Source organism: Diaphorina citri, unplaced genomic scaffold (genome assembly GCF_000475195.1).
Source record: "Diaphorina citri unplaced genomic scaffold, Diaci psyllid genome assembly version 1.1 scaffold390, whole genome shotgun sequence".
Taxonomy (NCBI): domain Eukaryota; kingdom Metazoa; phylum Arthropoda; class Insecta; order Hemiptera; family Psyllidae; genus Diaphorina; species Diaphorina citri.
Window position 1 is genome coordinate 47330 of NW_007377825.1, and position 21209 is coordinate 68538.

At 39.8% G+C, this 21209-nt stretch overlaps 2 protein-coding genes across 2 annotated transcripts in view; one reads left to right on the top strand and one right to left on the bottom strand.

The window, feature by feature from the left end:
- The first annotated feature begins 764 nt into the window (after nucleotides 1-764).
- On the top strand, nucleotides 765-11697 carry LOC103508345 (retinal homeobox protein Rx-A-like). The gene is made up of 8 exons (XM_026822976.1): nucleotides 765-1033; nucleotides 4486-4732; nucleotides 6038-6116; nucleotides 6668-6867; nucleotides 7092-7132; nucleotides 10928-11096; nucleotides 11167-11292; nucleotides 11507-11697. Exons 1-8 carry the CDS (start codon nucleotides 983-985, stop codon nucleotides 11695-11697), a joined length of 1104 nt encoding a protein of 367 aa, XP_026678777.1. The 5' UTR covers nucleotides 765-982.
- Nucleotides 11698-11797: 100 nt separating this feature from the next.
- Nucleotides 11798-21209, bottom strand: part of LOC103508347 — a 34555-nt gene continuing 25143 nt past the window's right edge. The window contains exons 23-31 of the mRNA XM_026822977.1: nucleotides 20773-20973; nucleotides 20486-20621; nucleotides 20293-20333; nucleotides 18134-18352; nucleotides 17706-17828; nucleotides 17095-17208; nucleotides 13101-13235; nucleotides 12131-12349; nucleotides 11798-11974 (exon numbers count right to left, since the gene is read on the bottom strand). Coding sequence (XP_026678778.1) covers nucleotides 11810-11974; nucleotides 12131-12349; nucleotides 13101-13235; nucleotides 17095-17208; nucleotides 17706-17828; nucleotides 18134-18352; nucleotides 20293-20333; nucleotides 20486-20621; nucleotides 20773-20973 — 1353 coding nt within the window. The 3' untranslated portion in view covers nucleotides 11798-11809. The remainder of the gene's footprint in view (nucleotides 11975-12130; nucleotides 12350-13100; nucleotides 13236-17094; nucleotides 17209-17705; nucleotides 17829-18133; nucleotides 18353-20292; nucleotides 20334-20485; nucleotides 20622-20772; nucleotides 20974-21209) is intronic.

Below are 21209 nucleotides of genomic sequence, written 5' to 3' on the forward strand. Positions count from 1 at the left end.
CAACATGGCTGAACCAATGAGATTCCGCTTTGGACGTCCACACTTGCTCCACAAAGCGGAATCTCACAATCTCATTGTTCCTCCAAAATTAAGACGAGAAATTAACACAAAATAAGCGACTTATGCCAAAGGCTACCAATTTATCTAGATGAACTTTGATAACATTTTACTGATAACTCCAGAAAGTGAGACCAAAAGCCTAAAACGAGAAAAACAGATTTATTTTCTATAAAACCCTATTTTTATAACTTCAAAAAACAATTTCCTCTTTCCGTTTTTTTTTGCGTGCGTATGCGTTAAGAATTTCGCCAACTTTCGACCGCGCGGATTTCACCAAGTTCGAAACTTTTTTTTCAAGAATTTTCAAAAGAAATAAAATATTTTCAACTGGAATCCTTGGATTGATTTCGTCCACAGTTCGGGATTGTCAATTCAACACATCAGACCTCACTCAATTTTTTCCACACCGCTCAATTGGTCACGGGCCGACAATCTGTCTAAGTGGAGCCGCAAAAAGCCAGTACGGGATTGCCCATATCGTCACCCATCCGGATACCAACCACACTAACTTATAACTAAATTTGTACTTAGATGTTTTATTTTACAGCCAAGGTAACTTGTAACTTTGTTCACCCGGTATTGACTGGACACTCGAGTAGGTGTGAGACACCCTGAATTTCAAATGTTGAAGTTCTTGTGATTTCGATTCAAGAACATAGAGAAAAGTACAAATATATAGGTTTTTTACTTGCACAATAGTCCGACAACTTGGCGGGATAGCATACAGCAAGAATTTGAACGATTTTTCTCTCAGTGTACCTAATGGACTTATAACGTTAAACGTTGGTCTATCCCACAGGATCAGGGCGGTCAAGAAGAGGGCTCGGGACTCAATGTAGTCACCAGTACAGGAGGGGGCACTCACCCCGGAGGGGGGCCGTTTGATGATCATCTGTTTGGGGTGTTTGGTAACACGGGTACTATGACAGAGGACAGCTTGGTCCGCGATGAGGACAACAGAGATCTGAATAATGTAAGTACCAAATGCAAAAGTACAAGTTGTGCCAAAAAAGGTGTCCAGCTTCCTGATACACAGGACCTACATATTATTAGAGTTCTGGAACCCAGTCACTCGATTGTACTTCCGGCACCCTAGTTTGTTTCTCAGTGTAGCTAGTGTTATCCCCTGCCCCCCACAAAAAAAAAGAACCAACAACATCAAAACAAACAAAAAAGATTTGGCGTAAGTGCTGTGCTGATACGCTGTCAGCGAATTGACTTCTCTGCCGTCTCTCTCTCTCCAATTATCTCCCCATCTCCCCCACTGAGAGGAGTAAGCACAGTATGATGAGGCGTAATACAGTAGGTACTTACAGGGATCACTCCTTCCAACAATACCAGCATCCTAAACAATCGGTACCTATAGGTATCTCCTTCCAAAATACCACCATACTATGCAGTAGGTAGGTAATCTTCTAATAGGCAAAATGTTTTGTAAAAAAAAAAACTCGAACTCGAAATACCTATAGTGTGTCCAGATCAATGTGACAGCAAAAAATAGGCATTGTTGCCAAACATGTCACATGTGCAATGGTAGAGAATCTCTAAAAGGGGAAGCTATATTGCACAGGTGTTCCTCCGACAGTGAAACAAAGTCAGGCTGGGCGATATCCACCTTGCCTGCTCTGGAATCAAACCTCCGAACTTAAAGCTACCTCTGCATTTTAAAAGAGATGGTTTATCAAAAATAGACCTTTACCTGAATTGCAACAATGTAAGGATTTCCTACAATCTGATTGGTTCCTCAGTGGCGTAGCGTCCATGTAGGGTGTGTATGGCGGCCATACACTCAAAATTTACTCAAATACCCTTAAATATTGACTTTAAATATTTGTGAAGAAGCATGTGCATGACTTATGTATTAATGTGCATGGTGATGGAAATTAGTGCCCTACACGCCTTACACTTGACTTTAGACCACGCTACGCCACTGTGGTTCCTTCATTTTGGGTTGATGACTCATTGCTGTCACATTGATCTGGATGAACTATACAATAAAAATGTAATATAGCGATAGTTTCTCTCTTTCCAAAATACCACCATCCTATGGTCGGAAGAACTAAACATCAAATAAAAATGGACAAATGAAAAAAAAAAAATAATAACAAAACAAAAAAAAAAGAAAGAAAGAAAAAATGGTCGAGGAAACTGTAAAGGTGTGTCCACACAAAGCCGACTGGCCATCGATCGACGACCGTCGACTATGTGTGGACTCTGGACACACCTTAACAACAAAGCTCTTATCGTCCCGAAGTCGAAGAGAGAAGGAGGAAAGGACACGAGAAAACTGGCCGTTCCGAGAACGATAAAGCTCGCACCGGGCTAGAATCGAACCCGCGACCGAACGCTTATACAAGGCAGGCTGACTGTGCCTTCATTACCTATGCTTCTTTTTTTTTCAAGAGGTTTGATTATAGGGAACTGTAACGGGGGTATATCGTCCCGAAATCGAAGAGAGAAGGAAGACAGGATAGGAGAAAGCCAGCTGTTCTGAGAACGAACCTTACAAGTTCAGGATAAAATCCACCCTTGGCGGAAAACCACTGTTACTGCTAACACTGAATAATTACCCTTATAACTTACGACTAGTTACAACACCCTTATAGACTACAGGTGACTCCGCTATTCTAAACATCTTAACAATAGGTCTTTTTTTTATCTTTGATCTAAATCTTGTGACTGAGTTATTAGTCGGTACATATTATGATTTTATTTATTATCATAATGGTGACAAGTCAAGCTGAAATCTGATGGAAATGTGACAAAAGGAACGCCTTTTTGCAAATTATGGAAAAACCTGAAACTTGGAACCAGACACCTGGACAGTCTAGTTAGCGTGGAGGGTAGCACGTTTACCTTGTAAGCGCCAAGTCGCGGGTTTAATTCCCGCCCGAGGCGAACTTTGTCCTAAACAGATAAGGTTCGTTCTCGGAACGGCTGCTTTTCTCCTATCCTGTCGTCCCCTCTTCGATTTCAGGACGTAAGACCTCCGCTGTTACAGTTCGCTCTATCAAATAAATTAAATAAAAATAAATAAAAAAGGAGGAAGAAGAAGAAACTGCTTTCATTCTAAACTCAATCTTGAAGAATATTCTTTAATCGCCTGACGATGACGGTATTTTACAATTCACACCTCCCTTTCAAGAATTAGGGGTAGATACAAGAGGGTAGATATTAGGCTAAAGTGGCACATATATTATCACACAGATATTATCTATGAAATAAATAAATAGGGAGGAGGGGGTAATTTTCCTTTCTCGCTTGTAGTTACGTTTTCAATATTGCTGTTTAGATGCGGGTATTAAAGTTACATATTTTCGACATAGCGTCGTTTCTAGGTAGGTATGTTTTTTTTCGATCACGCGACCCTCACATTTGAAATCCGACTGAGCTGCTTCCAGCTTTCATGGTTTGACCCGTGTTTTCAGCCCTTGAGTTGATTGATTTTCCTTTTTCTCTCGACAGAAACCCCCTATCATTTAGCTGTGGGCTCCTCTTGGTGGGAAATTTACGCTTTCTCTTTTCTCTTGTTGGGACGGAGATCTTATCGAAGAGGAAAGGAGGAGGACAAGATAGGAGAAATTTCCACACTGAACTGTAAAAATGTGAGATGGAAATGGTATAAAATGTGAAATATTAGAGAGGTAAAAATGTGACATCCACCAATTCACCTAGTATGTAGACTTGTACGAGTATAGCATACCTATTGCAGGTAAAAATGCAATTGAATTTGTGTTTCTAATTGTATTATGTATAAACATTGTTAACATACTATCATGTATTTGAACAATAAAAATAATTGAATTGAATTGAATTGACATCTACCAATATAAGTAGGTACCTAGTATTGCAGGTAAAAATGTCACATCCACCAATACCTATACATAATTTATTATGTAGTATTGCAAGTAAAAATGTCACATCCACCAATAGGTATACATTCTAGTATTGCAGGTAAAAATGTCACATCCACCAATAGGTATACATTCTAGTATTGCAGGTAAAAATGTCACATCCACCAATACCTACCTATACATATATTTTATTTAAATTTAGTACCTCTAGGTATTTTTTTTTTCTTTTTTTTTTTCAATAAATCATTTTTTATTTATTTTTAAACATATAGGTACAATCATGCTCTATTGCTGATTTTACTCCTAGGTATTGCAAGTAAAAATGACACATCCACCAATACCTAGGTATACATAATGTCTTATGTACCTAATATTGCAAGTAAAAATATCACATCCACCAATACCTATACATAATTTATTATGTAGTATTGCAAGTAAAAATGACACATCCACCAATAAGTAAACCGAACATTATCTACGCACTACCTACCTATTGCTGGTGAAAATGCCACATCCACCAATAATAATGATTTTGCATTTGGAAATCACTGAACTATCTTCTATTCCCCAGTGCCCGTACCCGATTCAAATCATGATCAACGTCCCCCCCGAACAGCCCCAGCATCAGGAACTCCCCTCCATGTTCTCCACCAAACTATCTCCCTCTGGGAACACTTATCTGGAACATCCTCAGTACCACCACTGTCATAACGTGATCCATGCGACAGACCTGTATAGCAGCTTTACCGAGGGGTTTGCTAAGAAGGACGAGCCTAGTGGACCTGAGAATAGCAATGGAGCAACGCTAAATGTGAACGGTAAGTTAAGCGACGTTGAGCGTGGTTAGTATCCGAATGGGTGACTATCTGGAACACCCTCAGTACCACCACTGTCACAACGTGATCCATGCGACAGACCTGTATAGTAGCTTTACCGAGGGGTTTGCTAAGAAGGACGAGCCTAGTGGACCTGAGAATAGCAATGGAGCAACGCTAAATGTGAACGGTAAGTTAAGCGACGTTGAGCGTGGTTAGTATCCGAATGGGTGACTATCTGGAAGATCCTCAGTACCACCACTGTCATAACGTCATCCATGCTACAGGCCTGTATAGTAGCTTTACCGAGGGGTTTGCTAAGAAGGACGAGCCTAGTGGACCTGAGAATAGCAATGGAACAACGCTAAATGTGAACGGTAAGTTAAGCGACGTTGAGCGTGGTTAGTATCCGAATGGGTGACTATATGGAACACCCTCAGTACCATCACTGTCACAACGTGATCCATGCGACAGACCTGTATAGCAGCTTTACCGAGGGGTTTGCTAAGAAGGACGAGCCTAGTGGACCTGAGAATAGCAATGGAGCAACGCTAAATGTGAACGGTAAGTTAAGCGACGTTGAGCGTGGTTAGTATCCGAATGGGTGACTATCTGGAACACCCTCAGTACCATCACTGTCACAACGTGATCCATGCGACAGACCTGTATAGCAGCTTTACCGAGGGGTTAAGCGACGTTGAGCGTGGTTAGTATCCGGATGGGTGACTATCTCGGTGCGCTCTGGCTTTTCGCAGGAATTTGGAGCGTTCTTCATTAGAGTATTTAGTATAGTATATATTTTTTTTCATTTAAACTTAGTTTTATAAATATTAGTACAGGAGTTTGCAAATGTAAGTGCTTGAACTAAAATACAATAAAGTGTTTTATTATGATACCTATTCTAATTGAACTATCCAGCAGCCCTTCTAGTTGGAAGATACCTAATGTGTCCTTATTGTAAGCGCTAAGACACGGGACGAACTTTCCCCTTAACAGACAAGGTTCGTTCTCGGAACGACTGGCTTTTTCCCCTTCTAACTTCCTTCTCTCTTCAATTTCGGAACATTCAGACCTTACGTTACAGTTCCCTCTATCGAACCTCTTGAAAAAAAAATTCTTATACCTACGTCTATATCTATACCTAACCTACTCTTCCCATAAAATAAGTAAAAAAAAAAAAAAAACATTATTATTATTATTATTATTATTCTAACCCAAAAAACTTATACCTAAGTAAGTACCTTAGATTCTTCATTAGAGTTAAAGCTTAGTTTAATATTTACCAATTTCTAACCTATGTTATTTCAGAGACCAATAACGCCACGAAGAAATCGGAGTCGAAAAGCAAGAAAAATGAAAACAACGGAGTCAAAAAGAAGAAAACCAGGTAAGACATTTCAGCCACTCACGCTCAGGAAGGATAGGAGAGAGCCAGCCGTTCCGAGAACGACCATTACCTATTCGTTCAGGATAAAATCCGCCCCGCGCGGGAATCGAACCTGGGGCCGAGCGCTTACAAGGCAGACGCGCTACCAACTAAGCTGGCGCTAACACGTTTCTTCTAGCCACGAAATAATTGTAGAATCCACTCTAAGAAGTTATGTTTAGCCAGCCTAGTTAGCTTGGTTGGTGGCGCGTCTGCCTTGTAAGCGCTAGGCCGTGGGTTCAATTCCTGCCCGGGGGACGGATTTTATCCTGATGGGATAATGTTCGTTCTCGGAGCGGCTGGCTTTCCTCCTATCCTGTCTTCCTTCTCTCTTCGATTTCGGGACAATAAGAATAAGACCTTAGGAGTTACAGATCCATATGTCAAACTTAAAAAAAAAAAAAAAATCCATCATACATAAGTGCGTACTTAACACATTTCTTCTAGCCAACTTGCTTATTTCGTAGAATCCACACTAAAAAGTTACGTTTTCGCTTCTCTCGATCCCACAGGACCACTTTCACCGCATACCAGCTTGAAGAGTTAGAGAGGGCCTTTGAGCGAGCCCCCTATCCCGATGTATTCGCGCGGGAAGAATTGGCGGCCAAGTTGAACCTGAGCGAGTCCCGAGTGCAAGTGTGGTTCCAGAATAGGCGAGCAAAGTGGCGGAAGCGAGAGCCACCAAGGAAAAATGTCTATCTGACCAGTACGGGTAAGTTCCCCATGGATTTTTCTAATAATAAAATTATAATTTTTATAATATCTCTAACCGTTTAGTCGGTACAGCAGAAACCGCCAAAAAATGGTCGAAAACTGTGATTTTTTTTTTTAATTGAGAATATTGAGATGTTAATGAAAAGTAAGGTCCTATTATATAGGATAAGGAAAGTAAAAGAGTAGGTAACTTTCTATTTTTACCCCCTTTTCCGTCCCCAGGTTCTCCCAACGCCTCCGTGGTTAGCTCCACCGGTCAGAGCTTCACCACTCTCAACAGTTTCCCGCCACAAGTTACCCCCACGGGCCTCGCTTCCAATTAATAAGAAATGTCTTCAAAATAAAAGGATACCAAATTAAAGACATAACCACTAAATCTACTTATATCTGTAGAACTAAAACTACTTATTTCTATAGAAATTGCGGTGGTAATGGCAGCGAAAATTAAGGAAGCAACAATGATACGAATTTACACCAAATAAGGCCATGTTTTTCTAATGAAGGTTAAGTGTTCCGACCCAGTGCTACCTCGTGGTGCTACCCAGACTAACGCCCACCTGTTCATCTGTGAACAACTACAATAGACATGCACCCAAAACGATCTACTGGCAGCAAATGACTGCGGCCTCTACATCGCGAACAACTGGAAATTCAAGGCTTGAGAAAGAAGAGGACACGGAAAGTAAGTAATAGATCAGTTGCGCTTACTTGGGTGATGTTTCAAAGAGCAGGAAAAATGAGGACCAACGGAATTTTTCTTTTTCTTCTACGACTTCTAGATACCGAGATAAATCGATTTTAAAAATATCGGTAAATCGTGAACTTTGACATTACGACATACGCTCCCGTAGGCGATGACGTCACATCAAATGTCCCGAGCAAAGCTCCCTTGCAGGCAACGCATTAATGTGTTTGTGCGCTTTTTTATTTTTTTTTAATTATTATTTTTAAAAGTATCCTTGGGCCCTCTTTCCAGAAGGTACTGTTCGACCGTTATTCCGCACCAAAGTTCCGCTATTTAGATCTATACAGGGAAAAAGTTCAAAAGGAAATGGCGCTTCTCACGACTTTACCTTTAGCCACAGGTCGCTCAAATTTTGCAGACAGCTTCCATAATTAATTAGGATCAAAAGTGTCCGCGGGCCGAACACCGAGAAATGTACGGTTCGGCCACTATTTAACGCCAAAACATCATAAAAGCTCAAAGAGAGTTCGCAATACTCGAACTTGGCACACAGATTCGATAAATTATTTAGATCAAATGTTATAACCACTAACATCAACTGAATTTCCTCTTACCGTTTCATAGTTGACAATGCCTCCATTGACCGCAGCATCCACTATGCCATTCAGTTTCCAGCGTGCTTACATACTGGCGATACCTAGCGAGACAACCGCCTGAAGTCTGACGTCACACATCTTTGAACTCTTTCATTAGAACGGAAAATAAAAATTGAATTTTCGACCTTTTATAGTTATGACAATACTAGAAAAAATTCGAAGAATCTGAAAAAATTCGAAGTATCTAGGAATTATATCAGAGCAGATTGTTACTTTCTATTATTAAATACATATACATATACCTACACTTTAATTATTTCCCTGTACATACTTTGTGGGAATTTTCGCCTGCGGCGCTGTACATCCGCCCGGGCCGCAAAGATTTTTTCAATGTTCGTTCGGACCGGAACGGCATTTAGTTGCCGACCCCTCGAGATTGTCTTAGGTCCTGGGAAATATAACCTACCACCTAAAAAAAACCTAACAAATAATAATAATTTTCTTTTCTTTCTTCAGACTATCACCAACATCTGAATCACCTCTACGAGAGTACGAAACAACCTAACAAATAATAATAATTTTCTTTTCTTTCTTCAGACTATCACCAACATCTGAATCACCTCTACGAGAGTACGAAACACCTCTCTCTCTCCAAAAAATAGTACTAATAAATAAAAATTTGGACCGATTGCAATACTTTTACTAGTATGGCTCGCTATACTGTGGTAATAGAAAGAAAAAAAAATCACTCTTTTTTCCAGTGTCGTCGCTACCCAACAACCAATCTCACTTGTCCTCAACCAGTGGCGGATACACCGTGGCTAATCAGTCCCCCAATAGTCCCCCCGGCTACGCGTCTAGTCCCCTGTACAATCCGTACACCCCGATGCTTAACACGGATGCCGGCATGTTTCGACACCATCAGCACACAGAGTATATTAGTCTGGGCGAAGAGTCACCGAATAACAACAATATTTTGTCTGGTGAGTAGAAAAACTACTAAAAAGGGCGTTTTTTGCAAGTGGCGGACCGCGAAGCTCAACTGTTTAGCCCGCTGAAAAAATTCGAAGTATCTAGGAATTATATCAGAGCAGATTGTTACTTTCTATTATTAAATACATATACCTACACTTTAATTATTTCCCTGTACATACTTTGTGGAAATTTTCGCCTGCGGCGCTGTACATCCGCCCGGGCCGCGAAGATTTTTTCAATGTTTGTTCGGACCGGAACGGGATCTAGTTGCCGACCCCTCGAGATTGTCTTAGAGGTCTTGGGCATTCAACTTTAACTTTTTCAATTACTTAATGAAATATAACCTACCACCTAAAAAAAACCTAACAAATAATAATGATTTTCTTTTCTTTCTTCAGACTATCACCAACATCTGAATCACCTCTACGAGAGTACGAAACACATGGACTATCCCCTGTCTCATCCTACCACCAGTGGCGGAGATGTCACTCAGCAGACGGGCATCATTGAAACCTACGACAATATCAAGCTAGACAGTGGCGGAGGGGAAGAATACACACCCCTGCCTTCCTTTATGAAATGAGTGGTGATTCTTAGGGTCAGGGCCGCTCTAAGGCTGGCCAGTCACTATCAGGTAGCCCTAACCAGTACAAATGATCAGGTGTACCTACCTGTCAGGTCTAACTGATAGTGAGTGGCTGGCCCAAGAACGGAAAAGTTAGGTGAGAAAATTTCCGCCCTGAATTTCTTCAGAATACGGATAGACCTAAAAAATTGTTTAGAAAGCGCAATCATAAAACATAAATAACTATAGAACTTGCACAATTTTATGTATTCATATATTAAACAATGCGATGATAAACACAACAATCGACTAACCAACAGAAGCTAAACTATGAAAAAACTGTAGGTACATCCAAAACACGAAAAATAAACAGTATAAAATTGTAAAAATAATGTGTACTTAAATTTCAATTCTCTGTCTCTCTCTCTCTCCAAAAAATACTACTAATAAATAAAAATTCGGACCGATTGCAATAATTTTACTCTCGCTATACTGTGGTAATACCTAGAAAGAAAAAAAAAATTCACTCTTTTTTACAGTGTCGTCTCTACCCAACACCCAATCTCACTTGTCCTCAACCAGTGGCGGATACACCGTGGCTAACCAGTCCCCCAACAGTCCCCCCGGCTACGCGTCTAGTCCCCTGTACAATCCGTACACCCCAATGCTTAACACGGATGCCGGCATGTTTAGACACCATCAGCACACAGAGTATATTAGTCTGGGCGAAGAATCACCGAATAACAACAATATTTTGTCTGGTGAGTACATAAAACGACTAAAAAGGGCGTTTTTTGCAACTGGCGGACCGCGAAGCTCAACTGTTCAGCCCGCTGAAAAAATTCGAAGTATCTAGGAATTATATCAGAGCAGATTGTTACTTTCTATTATTATTTTTTTTTATTTTTATTTATTATGGGACTGGTTGCTCCTCTCCCAAGAGAGTATGCAATTAACACTGCGACCTCTGTAGATCTATTGTGATTAACAAAACAAAAAAAGAAAGAAAAAAAATGGTCGAAGAAACTATAAAGGTGTGTCCACACAAAGCCGACTGGCCATCGATGGACGACCGTTCACTATGTGTGAACACTGTGGACATACCTTAACAACAAAGCTCTTATCGTCCCGAAGTCGAAGAGAGAAGGAGGAAAGGACACGAGAAAACTAGCCGTTCCGAGAACGGTAAAGCTCGCACCGGGCTAGAATCGAACCCGCGACCGAACGCTTATACAAGTTCACCACTCTCAACAGTTTCCCGCCACAAGTTACCCCCACGGGCCTCGCTTCCAATTCACCGAGCCACTCGGACTCGTGGACAGGGGGAGCAAATTACAACAACTACAGCACAGAGCTCCCTCATATTAGTCTCCTCAATAGTAACAACTCCAACTTGTATTCAACAGGTAAGTTTTTAGTTTAATTCCCTTTAGGGATTTTTTTTTTTTTTTTTTTTTTTTTTTTTTTTAAAGCCAGTGTGGGAAGAACTGGCGGCCAAGTTGAACCTGAGCGAGTCCCGAGTGCAAGTGTGGTTCCAGAATAGGCGGGCAAAGTGGCGGAAGCGAGAGCCGCCAAGGAAAAATGTCTATCTGACCAGTACGGGTAAGTTCCCCATGGATTTTTCTGATAATAAAATTATAATTTTTATAATATCTCTAACCTTTTAGTCAGTACAGCAGAAACCGCCAAAAAATGGTCGAAAACTGTGATTTTTTATTTATTATTATTATTGAGATGTTAATGGAAAGTAAGGTCCTATTATAGGATAAGGAAAGTAAAAGAGTAACTTTCTATTTTTACCCCCTCTTCTATCCAGGTTCTCCCAACGCCTCCGTGGTTAGCTCCACAGGTCAGAGCTTCACCACTCTCAACAGTTTCCCGCCACAAGTTACCCCCACGGGCCTCGCTTCCAATTCACCGAGCCACTCGGACTCGTGGACAGGGGGAGCACATTACAACAACTACAGCACAGAGCTCCCTCATATTAGTCTCCGACAATCTGCCTAAGGCCGGAAAAAGCCAGTACGTGATTGCCCACATGGTCACCCATCCGGATACCAACCACGCTCAGCGTTGCTTAACTTCAGCGCTTAACTTTCAGTAATAAGCACCATTCTTACTAAAAGTTCATTTTCATGTGCGGTTTCTTAGGGGGTCTGCAGGGAGGTACATCATCGCTGACAATATCCACTGAGATGTCTTCTACTATGAGAGGAGCACTGTGAGGTTCCAGTGGTAACTCGGGTTCTGGTGCTTCCTCTTCGGTAGGATTTGGAATGGGAGCCTGGGAAAATAGGTAAACCAGAGGTTTTTAGTGAAACTGTATAACTCGTACAAAGGCTACTTGAGCCCAAAATACTAAGAGAAAAATACACATGCATATTGCATAACCTAAATATGTACAAAGCGAAAAAAGACAATTAAAATTTCTGTAACTTACCTTGTATATTTTGCCAGCGCCGTGAAGATAGCTCGGATTACCTCGGATTTCATCCCCGGTGCCGTTCGAATAGTCCGCCTCCTTCTCCTTCATTTTCAGCGGCAGGTTAGGTGGAAGAGCCAGCTCTCCCTCTTCACTGGACGCGGAATGGTGGCTAGCTTCACGACTCAGACGCTTGTCCTTCTCCACTTCCGAGCGCAGAGGTCGTGTTGCTACCAACTGAAATATAAACACACACATAAAATATAAACATACTCTGTGGCTGAGTAGTTCAGAGCACTGACTCTCAATCTGGAGGTGCTGGGTTCGAATCACGGTCAGGCTGGAAATTTTCCGTTCCTGGATAGGCATAGATACATGTAAAAGCATATACCTTGAAGTAATGCGAAAGCGGCTCCAAGGTGCAATCTTTTTTTTTTTAATTTCAACTTACATATTTGTGTTAAACCAGAGCTTTTTCACAACTTTTGTGGATACCACAGCATTTCTAAGTGAATCTTTTGCAATCGATTTCCATATTTCAATAATCTTCTCACGCCGGTAATGCCGCCACTGGTCGCTACTCGATTAAAGTAGCTACTCAATTGTTCTCACGAGACTGAGTGCACCCCGAACTCCAAGCCGAAAAAACTTCGAACCCGGGACCTCCGGAGTGCTAGCCTAGTGTGATACCCACTCTGCCAAGGAGGTAGCTCACACAAAATGTTTCCCTCTTTAAAAAAAAAAATAAAAATAATAAATATTTTTCATTTAATTATTTACACGCTAAGCAGCAAGGCCATGTGTGGAAAAAATAAATAAATAAATAAAAATGAGTCGGTTATTTCAGAAACCCCATAGGTAACTCAATTTTTTTCGTAATCGAGGCATTGATACTAGTAGAAACCGGATCTATTGCCGTTGACTTTCACCTGAACTCTGTTATCTAAGCTCAATAGCTTACCTGCTCTGTAAGCTGTAAGCTCAATACCTGTTCTGTAAGCTCAATCACAGGGCCACTGCCACTTGACGTGTCCAAATCCCCCACTGTATACCACAGACTAGATGCATTGCTATCGAGGGAGCACTTGGACTCTGTTTTGAGGCAATCATAAAACATAAATAACTGTAGAACTTGCACAATTTTATGTATTCATATATTAAACAATGCGATGATAAATACAACAATCGACTAACCAACAGAAACTAAACTATGAAAAAACTGTAGGTATGTACATCCAAAACACGAAAAATAAACAGTATAAAATTGTAAAAATAATGTGTACTTAAATTTCAATTTGTGACTAACTAAAGATATGTTTGATTTTCTGTAAATATGTATGTAAATGATAAATGAGACTACAATGGTTCTTGAGATGTAGGATGTATTGTAGATATTTTTTTTTTATCTACTCCTATGTCTGGAATATCCAAATTTAATATCAAATGTTCACCTGAAGAACTCTATCAAACTTTAACCTGAAACACTGAGTTGAAAATTTCAAGTCTTCCTCTGCCTCAAAACTTTCTACGTCGCTACTGAGATTCGAACCACAGTCCCCTCGGTTATAAATCCAAAACCTCCCCAGCAACAAATGGAGGAAGTATTGTGTCTCTTCTCGCTCGTCTGATGAGATACATACTACGGTGTGAGCATGCTACAACACAGACCCATAAAGTGTAATGCAGCAAAAGGCGGTGAAACACCCATTTTATTTTATTTGATCATTTTCTTTTCTTATTTCTTCTATATATATAGATTTAAAAAAATGGATTCATAATATTATGATTTCACATTTGAAACATCCCATGTCTAAAACCATTGTAGTCACTATTCAAGACAATATCAATATTGTATTATGCATTCCAATTGTGCCTTATAATTCGGAGTTTGTTCCATGTAAAATACAACACATTGTGCCATATTTTGAACTAAAAGTATTATTTCTTGTAACTTTGTACAAAATAAATAAATTATATTTATTTTATAAAAACAATGAATCGAGTACCTACCTAGCTATTTCCTATTTGATCTTAGAAAGAGATTTTTATTTAACTTGACATTCTCCCAAGCTAGCTAGATGCAGGGTGGAAATTGACATCTGGATATGGAGAAACTACATATAAGTATCAAATTCCATCATTACTACCAGAGGAGCTTAAAAGAATAGACAATAAGAACGAAATGAAAAAGAAAATGCAAAATCACTATCTTGAAAATAACAATGAAATATGAAAAATGAATTAAATCAAGAATACCTTACAAAATAAGAAGTTATGGTCCCTAAAAGTACAGAAGTACTTACAGGGATGATGAAGAATATGTTATTATTAAAGCGTTATCATTATCATTACTAAATGGTCTACCAGAGGAGCTTAAAAGAAGAGACAGTAAGAACGAAATGAAAAAGAAAATGCAAAATCACTATCTTGAAAATAACAATGAAATATGAAAAACGAATTAAATCAAGAATACCTTACCTTACATAATAAGAAGAAGTTATGGTCCCTAAAAGTACAGAAGTACTTACAGGGATGATGAAGAATATGTTATTATTAAAGCGTTATCATTAGTGGGACTTGTTTCAATTCGATTTTACTGTACGTTTACTTTCAAACCACATGCAAAGAAAAGTATTACCTACACATTTGCTGTGATATACTATAATCATCATTCATCAATATCTAATCGAAAACCTGGTTGGTTACTTACTGTCACGAAAAGATTAGAAGAAAGACCAGAAGAAGAAGAAGAAGAAGAAGGAGAAGGAGGACAAGAAGGACTACGACTATATAGCAAAAAAGAGAAAACGAAGAATATAATAGATCAGAAGAAGAAGAAGAAGAAGAAGAAGGAGAAGGAGGACAAGAAGGACTACGACTATATAGCAAAAAAGAGAAAACGAAGAATATAATAGATTTCAATAGAATATACCTTGTTTATCCTGAAAGAATGAGACTGAACAGTCTCTTTACTCCCACAGTCTAAACATTACGGTAAAGAAGAAGACGACGAAGGAGGTAAGAAATGTCTTCAAAATAAAAGGATACCAAATTAAAGACATAACCACTAAATCTACTTATATCTGTAGAACTAAAACTACTTATTTCAATGGTAAGATTGGTAGTGATCAACTGATCATTTACAATTTAGTATCCATGTGAAATACACAAGGGAGCAGGTCCATATCCAGGATTTGATCGAGGGGAGCGGGTGGATGCTCCATATTTTCGGAGTCCACCTCATAGTAAAAGAGGAAAAATCAAGCCTTATAGGACCCACCCAAAAAGCTTCGCGGGCCACAAATTAAGGAAGCAACAATGATACGAATTTACACCAAACAAGGCCGTATTTTTCTAATGGAGGTTAAGTGTTCCGACCCAGTGCTACCTCGTGGTGCTACCCAGACTAACGCCCACCTGTTAATCTGTGAACAACTACAATAGACGTGCACCCAAAACGATCTACTAGCAGCAAATGACTGGGGCCTCTACATCGCGAACAACTGGAAATTCAATGCTTGAGAAAGAAGAGGACACGAGAAAGTAATTGTTCCGACACGTTCAAATGCCGATGCCGGTGCGGTTATGTGTCAACTAAACCTCCACAAGGAAATAAAACCATGTAAATACGACCCTATTAAGACGTCTAATATGAATTTGTTAAATAATAAAATTTAAACATCAAATAGACTTTTATTACCATTAAAAAAATTCCGACACGTTCAAATGCCGATGCGGGTGCGGTTATGTGTCAACTAAACCTCCACAAGTAAAATACGACCCTATTAAGACGTCTAAAATTAATTTGTTAAATAATAAAATTTAAACATCAAATAGACTTTTATTAAAAAAATATATGCACCTCTAATCGTACTTTAAATTATATGCACCTCTAATCGTACTTTAAATTTAACACTAATGCACAGATAGCACCAAATATAACTAATGACACAAAGATTCAATTTTGGAAGACTTGTAGAAGCTAAACTCATCCTTTAGGGCTGTCTAGCCCCTACACCTAAACCTCAGATTGGACTTTTTGTGTATGGAGTCAAGCTGAAATTTTGGAAGACCTGTCTCGCTGTGGGTTCGAAAAGTCCCTTTGGAACTAACACTCGTATTTATGAACAAGAATGATCGTTCTTAGATCAGTCTCAAGTCAAAATGACCAATCAAATGCTTTGAGACTATGCTTAGCACGAACTTGAGAGCCAGCATTTTGTTCATAAATATGGGTGTACGAGCAAATCCGAGATTCAGAATCTACAACCCACCGTTAAGAGAGCTTACCTCGTACTTTACCCTGCCTCAGTGGTGTAGGACGTGGGTTCAATCTCAGCCGAGAAGAGCAAATCCGAGAATCAGAATCTACAACCCACCGTTAAGAGAGCTTACCTCGTACTTTACCCTGCCTCAGTGGTGTAGGACGTGGGTTCAATCTCAGCCAAGGCATGGAATTTAATCCTCAATGTAATTTGAGATCTGTCCACAGTAATAGTAGTACTGCTGGAGTAAAGGGACTTTTCAGTCCTATGCGAGCAGTATAAATAAGGACTATTATTAATGCCCGGCCCGACAATCTGCCTAAGGCCGGAAAAAGCCAGTACGTGATTGCCCACATGGTCACCCATCCGGATACCAACCACGCTCAGCGTTGCTTAACTTCAGCGCTTAACTTTCAGTAATAAGCACCATTCTTACTAAAAGTTCATTTTCGTTTCTTAGGGGGTCTACTGGGAGGTACATCATCGCTGACAATATCCACTGAGATGTCTTCTATTATGAGAGATTTATTGCCCACATGGTCACCCATCCGGATAGCAACCACGCTCAGCGTTGCTTAACTTCAGCGCTTAACTTTCAGTAATAAGCACCATTCTTACTAAAAGTTCATTTTCATGTGCGGTTTTCAATAATAAGCACTATTCTTACTAAAAGTTCATTTTCATGTGCGGTTTCTTAGGGGGTCTGCAGGGAGGTACATCATCGCTGACAATATCCACTGAGATGTCTTCTACTATGAGAGGAGCACTGTGAGGTTCCAGTGGTAACTCGGGTTCTGGTGCTTCCTCTTCGGTAGGATTTGGAATGGGAGCCTGGGAAAATAAACCAGAGGTTTTTAGAGTGAAACTGTATAACTCGTACAAAGGCTACTTGAGCCCAAAATACTAAGAGAAAAATACACATGCATAACCTAAATACGTACAAAGCGAAAAAAGACAACTGGCGACGATTTGTCCGGCTGGGGTACGTTAAACAGAAGGCAGACCATCTTAGTCTGGCTGGAGGACTTTAAACAGGGAGTATATTAGCCTGAATTTCCCTCGCTAAAGAAACAGCAAAGGTTCAGAGCGAAGGACATCCACTTTTAAAATTCGTAGCCAAAACCAAATGTCCGACCAAAGCAATCACCCTAGCTAGGGCTGATTGGAGAGGCTGACGAAAAACGCCGACCCCGTCTGTACACGGAAAAGACTAAGAAGAAGACGAAAAAGATTTAACAATGATGAACACAATTAAAATTTCTGTAACTTACAAATGTCTAACCCTTGACAAATGGAGTGTGCCTTGTATATTTTGTATATTAACTTACCTTGTATATTTTGCCAGCGCCGTGAAGATAGCTCGGATTTCCTCGGATTTCATCCCCGGTGCCGTTCGAATAGTCCGCCTCCTTCTCCTTCATTTTCAGCGGCAGGTTAGGTGGAAGAGCCAGCTCTCAATGTCCGACCAAAGCAATCACCCTAGTTTTGAGAGGCTGACGAAAAACGCCGACCCCGTCTGCACATGGGAAAAGACTAAGAAGAATAGAATAGAATATACCTTGTTTATCCTGCCCGAATAGGACTGAAAAGTCCCTTTACCCCAGCAGTCTAAACAAGGTCTCGTATATTTGATGGGTTAAAAAATAGTACATACAACTAACAGTTCAGTAAAAAGACCTTGCTTAACTAGAAAAAAAAAGAAGAAGACGAAAAAGATTTAACAATGATGAACGCAATTAAAATTTCTGTAACTTACCTTGTATATTTTGCCAGCGCCGTGAAGATAGCTCGGATTACCTCGGATTTCATCCCCGGTGCCGTTCGAATAGTCCGCCTCCTTCTCCTTCATTTTCAGCGGCAGGTTGGGTGGAAGAGCCAGCTCTCCCTCTTCACTGGACGCAGAATGGTGGCTAGCTTCACGACTCAGACGTTTGTCCTTCTCCACTTCCGAGCGCAGAGGTCGTGTTGCTACCAACTGAAATATAAACACCACATGCAAAGAAAAGTATTATCTACACATTTGCTGTGATATACTATCATAATCATCATTCATCAATATCTAATCGAAAACCTGGTTGGTTACTTACTGTCGCGAAAAGATTAGAAGAAAGACTAGAAGAAGATGAAGAAGAAGAAGAAGAAGAAGAAGAAGAAGAAGAAGAAGAAGAAGAAGAAGAAGAAGAAGAAGAAGAATAAGAAGAAGAAGGAGAAGGAGGACAAGAAGAAGGACTACGACTATATAACAAAAAAGAGAAAACGAAGAATATATGTAATAGATTTCAATAGAATATACCTTGTTTATCCTGAAAGAATGAGACTGAACAGTCTCTTTACTCCCACAGTCTAAACATTACGGCAAAGAAGAAGACGACGAAGGAGGTAGGAAATGTCTTCAAAATAAAAGGATACCAAATTAAAGACATAACCCCTAAAACTACTTATATCTGTAGAACTAAAACTACTTATTTCTACAGAAATTGCGGTGGTAATGGCAGCGAAAATTAAGGAAGCAACAATGATACGAATTTACACCAAATAAGGCCATGTTTTTCTAATGGAGGTTAAGTGTTCCGACCCAGTGCTACCTCGTGGTGCTACCCAGACTAACGCCCACCTGGTAATCTGTGAACAACTACAATAGACGTGCACCCAAAATGATCTACTAGCAGCAAATGACTGCGGCCTCTACATCGCGAACAACTGGAAATTCAATGCTTGAGAAAGAAGAGGACACGGATTGTTCCGAGTAAGTAATTGTTCCGACACGTTCAAATGCCGATGCCGGTGCGGTTATGTGTCAACTAAACCTCCACAAAGAAAATACGACCCTATTAAGACGTCTAATATGAATTTGTTAAATAATAAAATTTAAACATCAAATAGACTTTTATTACCATTGAAAATAATCCTCAGTACCACCACTGTCACAACGTTATCCATGCGACAGACCTGTATAGTAGCTTTACCGAGGGGTTTGCTAAGAAGGATGAGCCTAGTGGACCTGAGAATAGCAATGGAACAACGCTAAATGTGAACGGTAAGTTAAGCGACGTTGCGCGTGGTTATTATCCGGATGGGTGACCATCTCGGTGCGTTCTGGCTTTTCGCGGGAATTTGGAGCGTTCTTCATTAGAGTATTTAGTATAGTATAGTATATATTTTTATTTATTTAAACTTAATTTTATAAATATTAGTTTGAAAATAAAGGGTAATAGAAAGTAATATATGCACCTCTAATCGTACTTTAAATTTAACACTAATGCACAGATAGCACCAAATATAACTAATGACACAAAGATTCAATTTTGGAAGACTCGTAGTAGCTTAACCCATCCTTTAGGGCTGTACAGCCCCTACACCTAAGCCTCAGTTTGGGCTTTTTTGTGTGTGGAGTCAAGCTGAAATTTTGGAAGACCTGTCTCGCTGTGGGTTCGAAAAGTTCTTTTGTATCTAACACTCGTATTTATGAACAAGAATGATCGTTCTTAGATCAGTCTCAAGTCAAAATGACCAATCAAATGCTTTGAGACTATGCTTAATTTTTATTTTTTTAATTATTATTTTTAAAAGTATCCTTGGGCCCTGTTTCCAGAAGGTACGGTTCGGCCGTTATTGCGGACCAAAGTTTCGCTATTTAGGGCTATACAGGGAAAAAGCTCAAAAGGAACTACCGCTTCTCACGACTTTACCTTTAGCCACAGGTCGCTCAAATTTTGCAGACAGCTTCCATAATTAATGATGATCAAAAGTGTCCGCGGGCCGAACATCGAGAAATGTACGGTTCGGCCGCTATTTAACGCCAAAACATCATAAACGCTCAAAAAGAGTTCGCAATACTCGAACTTGGCACACAGATTCGATAAATTATTTAGATCAAATGTTACAACCACTAACATCAACTGAATTTTCTCTTACCGTTTCATAGTTGACAATGCCTCCATTGACCGCAGCATCCACTATGCCATTCAGTTTCATACTTAGTGGATGTAGAGCGAGCCAGAAAATATTCTCTTATATCCAGGTTCGACTGTAATAGGAAAATCTGGAGACCTACTTGAAAATCAGTCTACTTTTCTATGGTTAAGGGTTAAACAATAAACATACTTACATTGGCCAGAAGATTCTGTTATTTCCTCTCCGGGAGGGGTTAGCTTGTTCATGAGTTCAGCGTTGGGGAAAAAGTTGAGAGCCCGCGATGAGAAATCCGTCAGCCTCTCGTACTCTTTACCTCGATATACAAACACCTGAAATTAAACACGAAATATTTTTATACATTTTATTTTTTTAAAAAAATAAATTAATAATAATAAATATAAAAAATATAAACGACATCGACTTCACTGTATAACCGCTAGGGTGTTTAGTTAAACCCTAAGGAGCTCCGGCAATCCTTACCTTGTTTTGTAGAAAGGTGGGAAAGCCGCGGCCATAATAGGCGACCCTGAAGTACTCCGGCTCGGGCCGCAGCTGTCTCTGAATGCTATCGTAGAAGCCGGCCATGCGCCGCAGGAGCTCCGGCAATTGGATGTAGTCGAACGCTTCGGTTTCGTAGACGCTCACCAGCTCCTTGCATAACTCCAGCGCTGATTCCCACATCTAAAAGAATTTGTAATGATACTTTATTTATTTGTAATAACAATTTTACAATACATGTTAAATGGTCCACAGTTTAATACTAAATGACTGAGATTACAACAGAACTAATATGAAATATCTTAAGGATGGATCACTCTTATCTTCAAATAATAATAATAATAATAATAATAATAATAATAATTTATTTTAATTGCCAGTACCTTGCGGTGTTTACAATATGGACTTAAAATTGAACT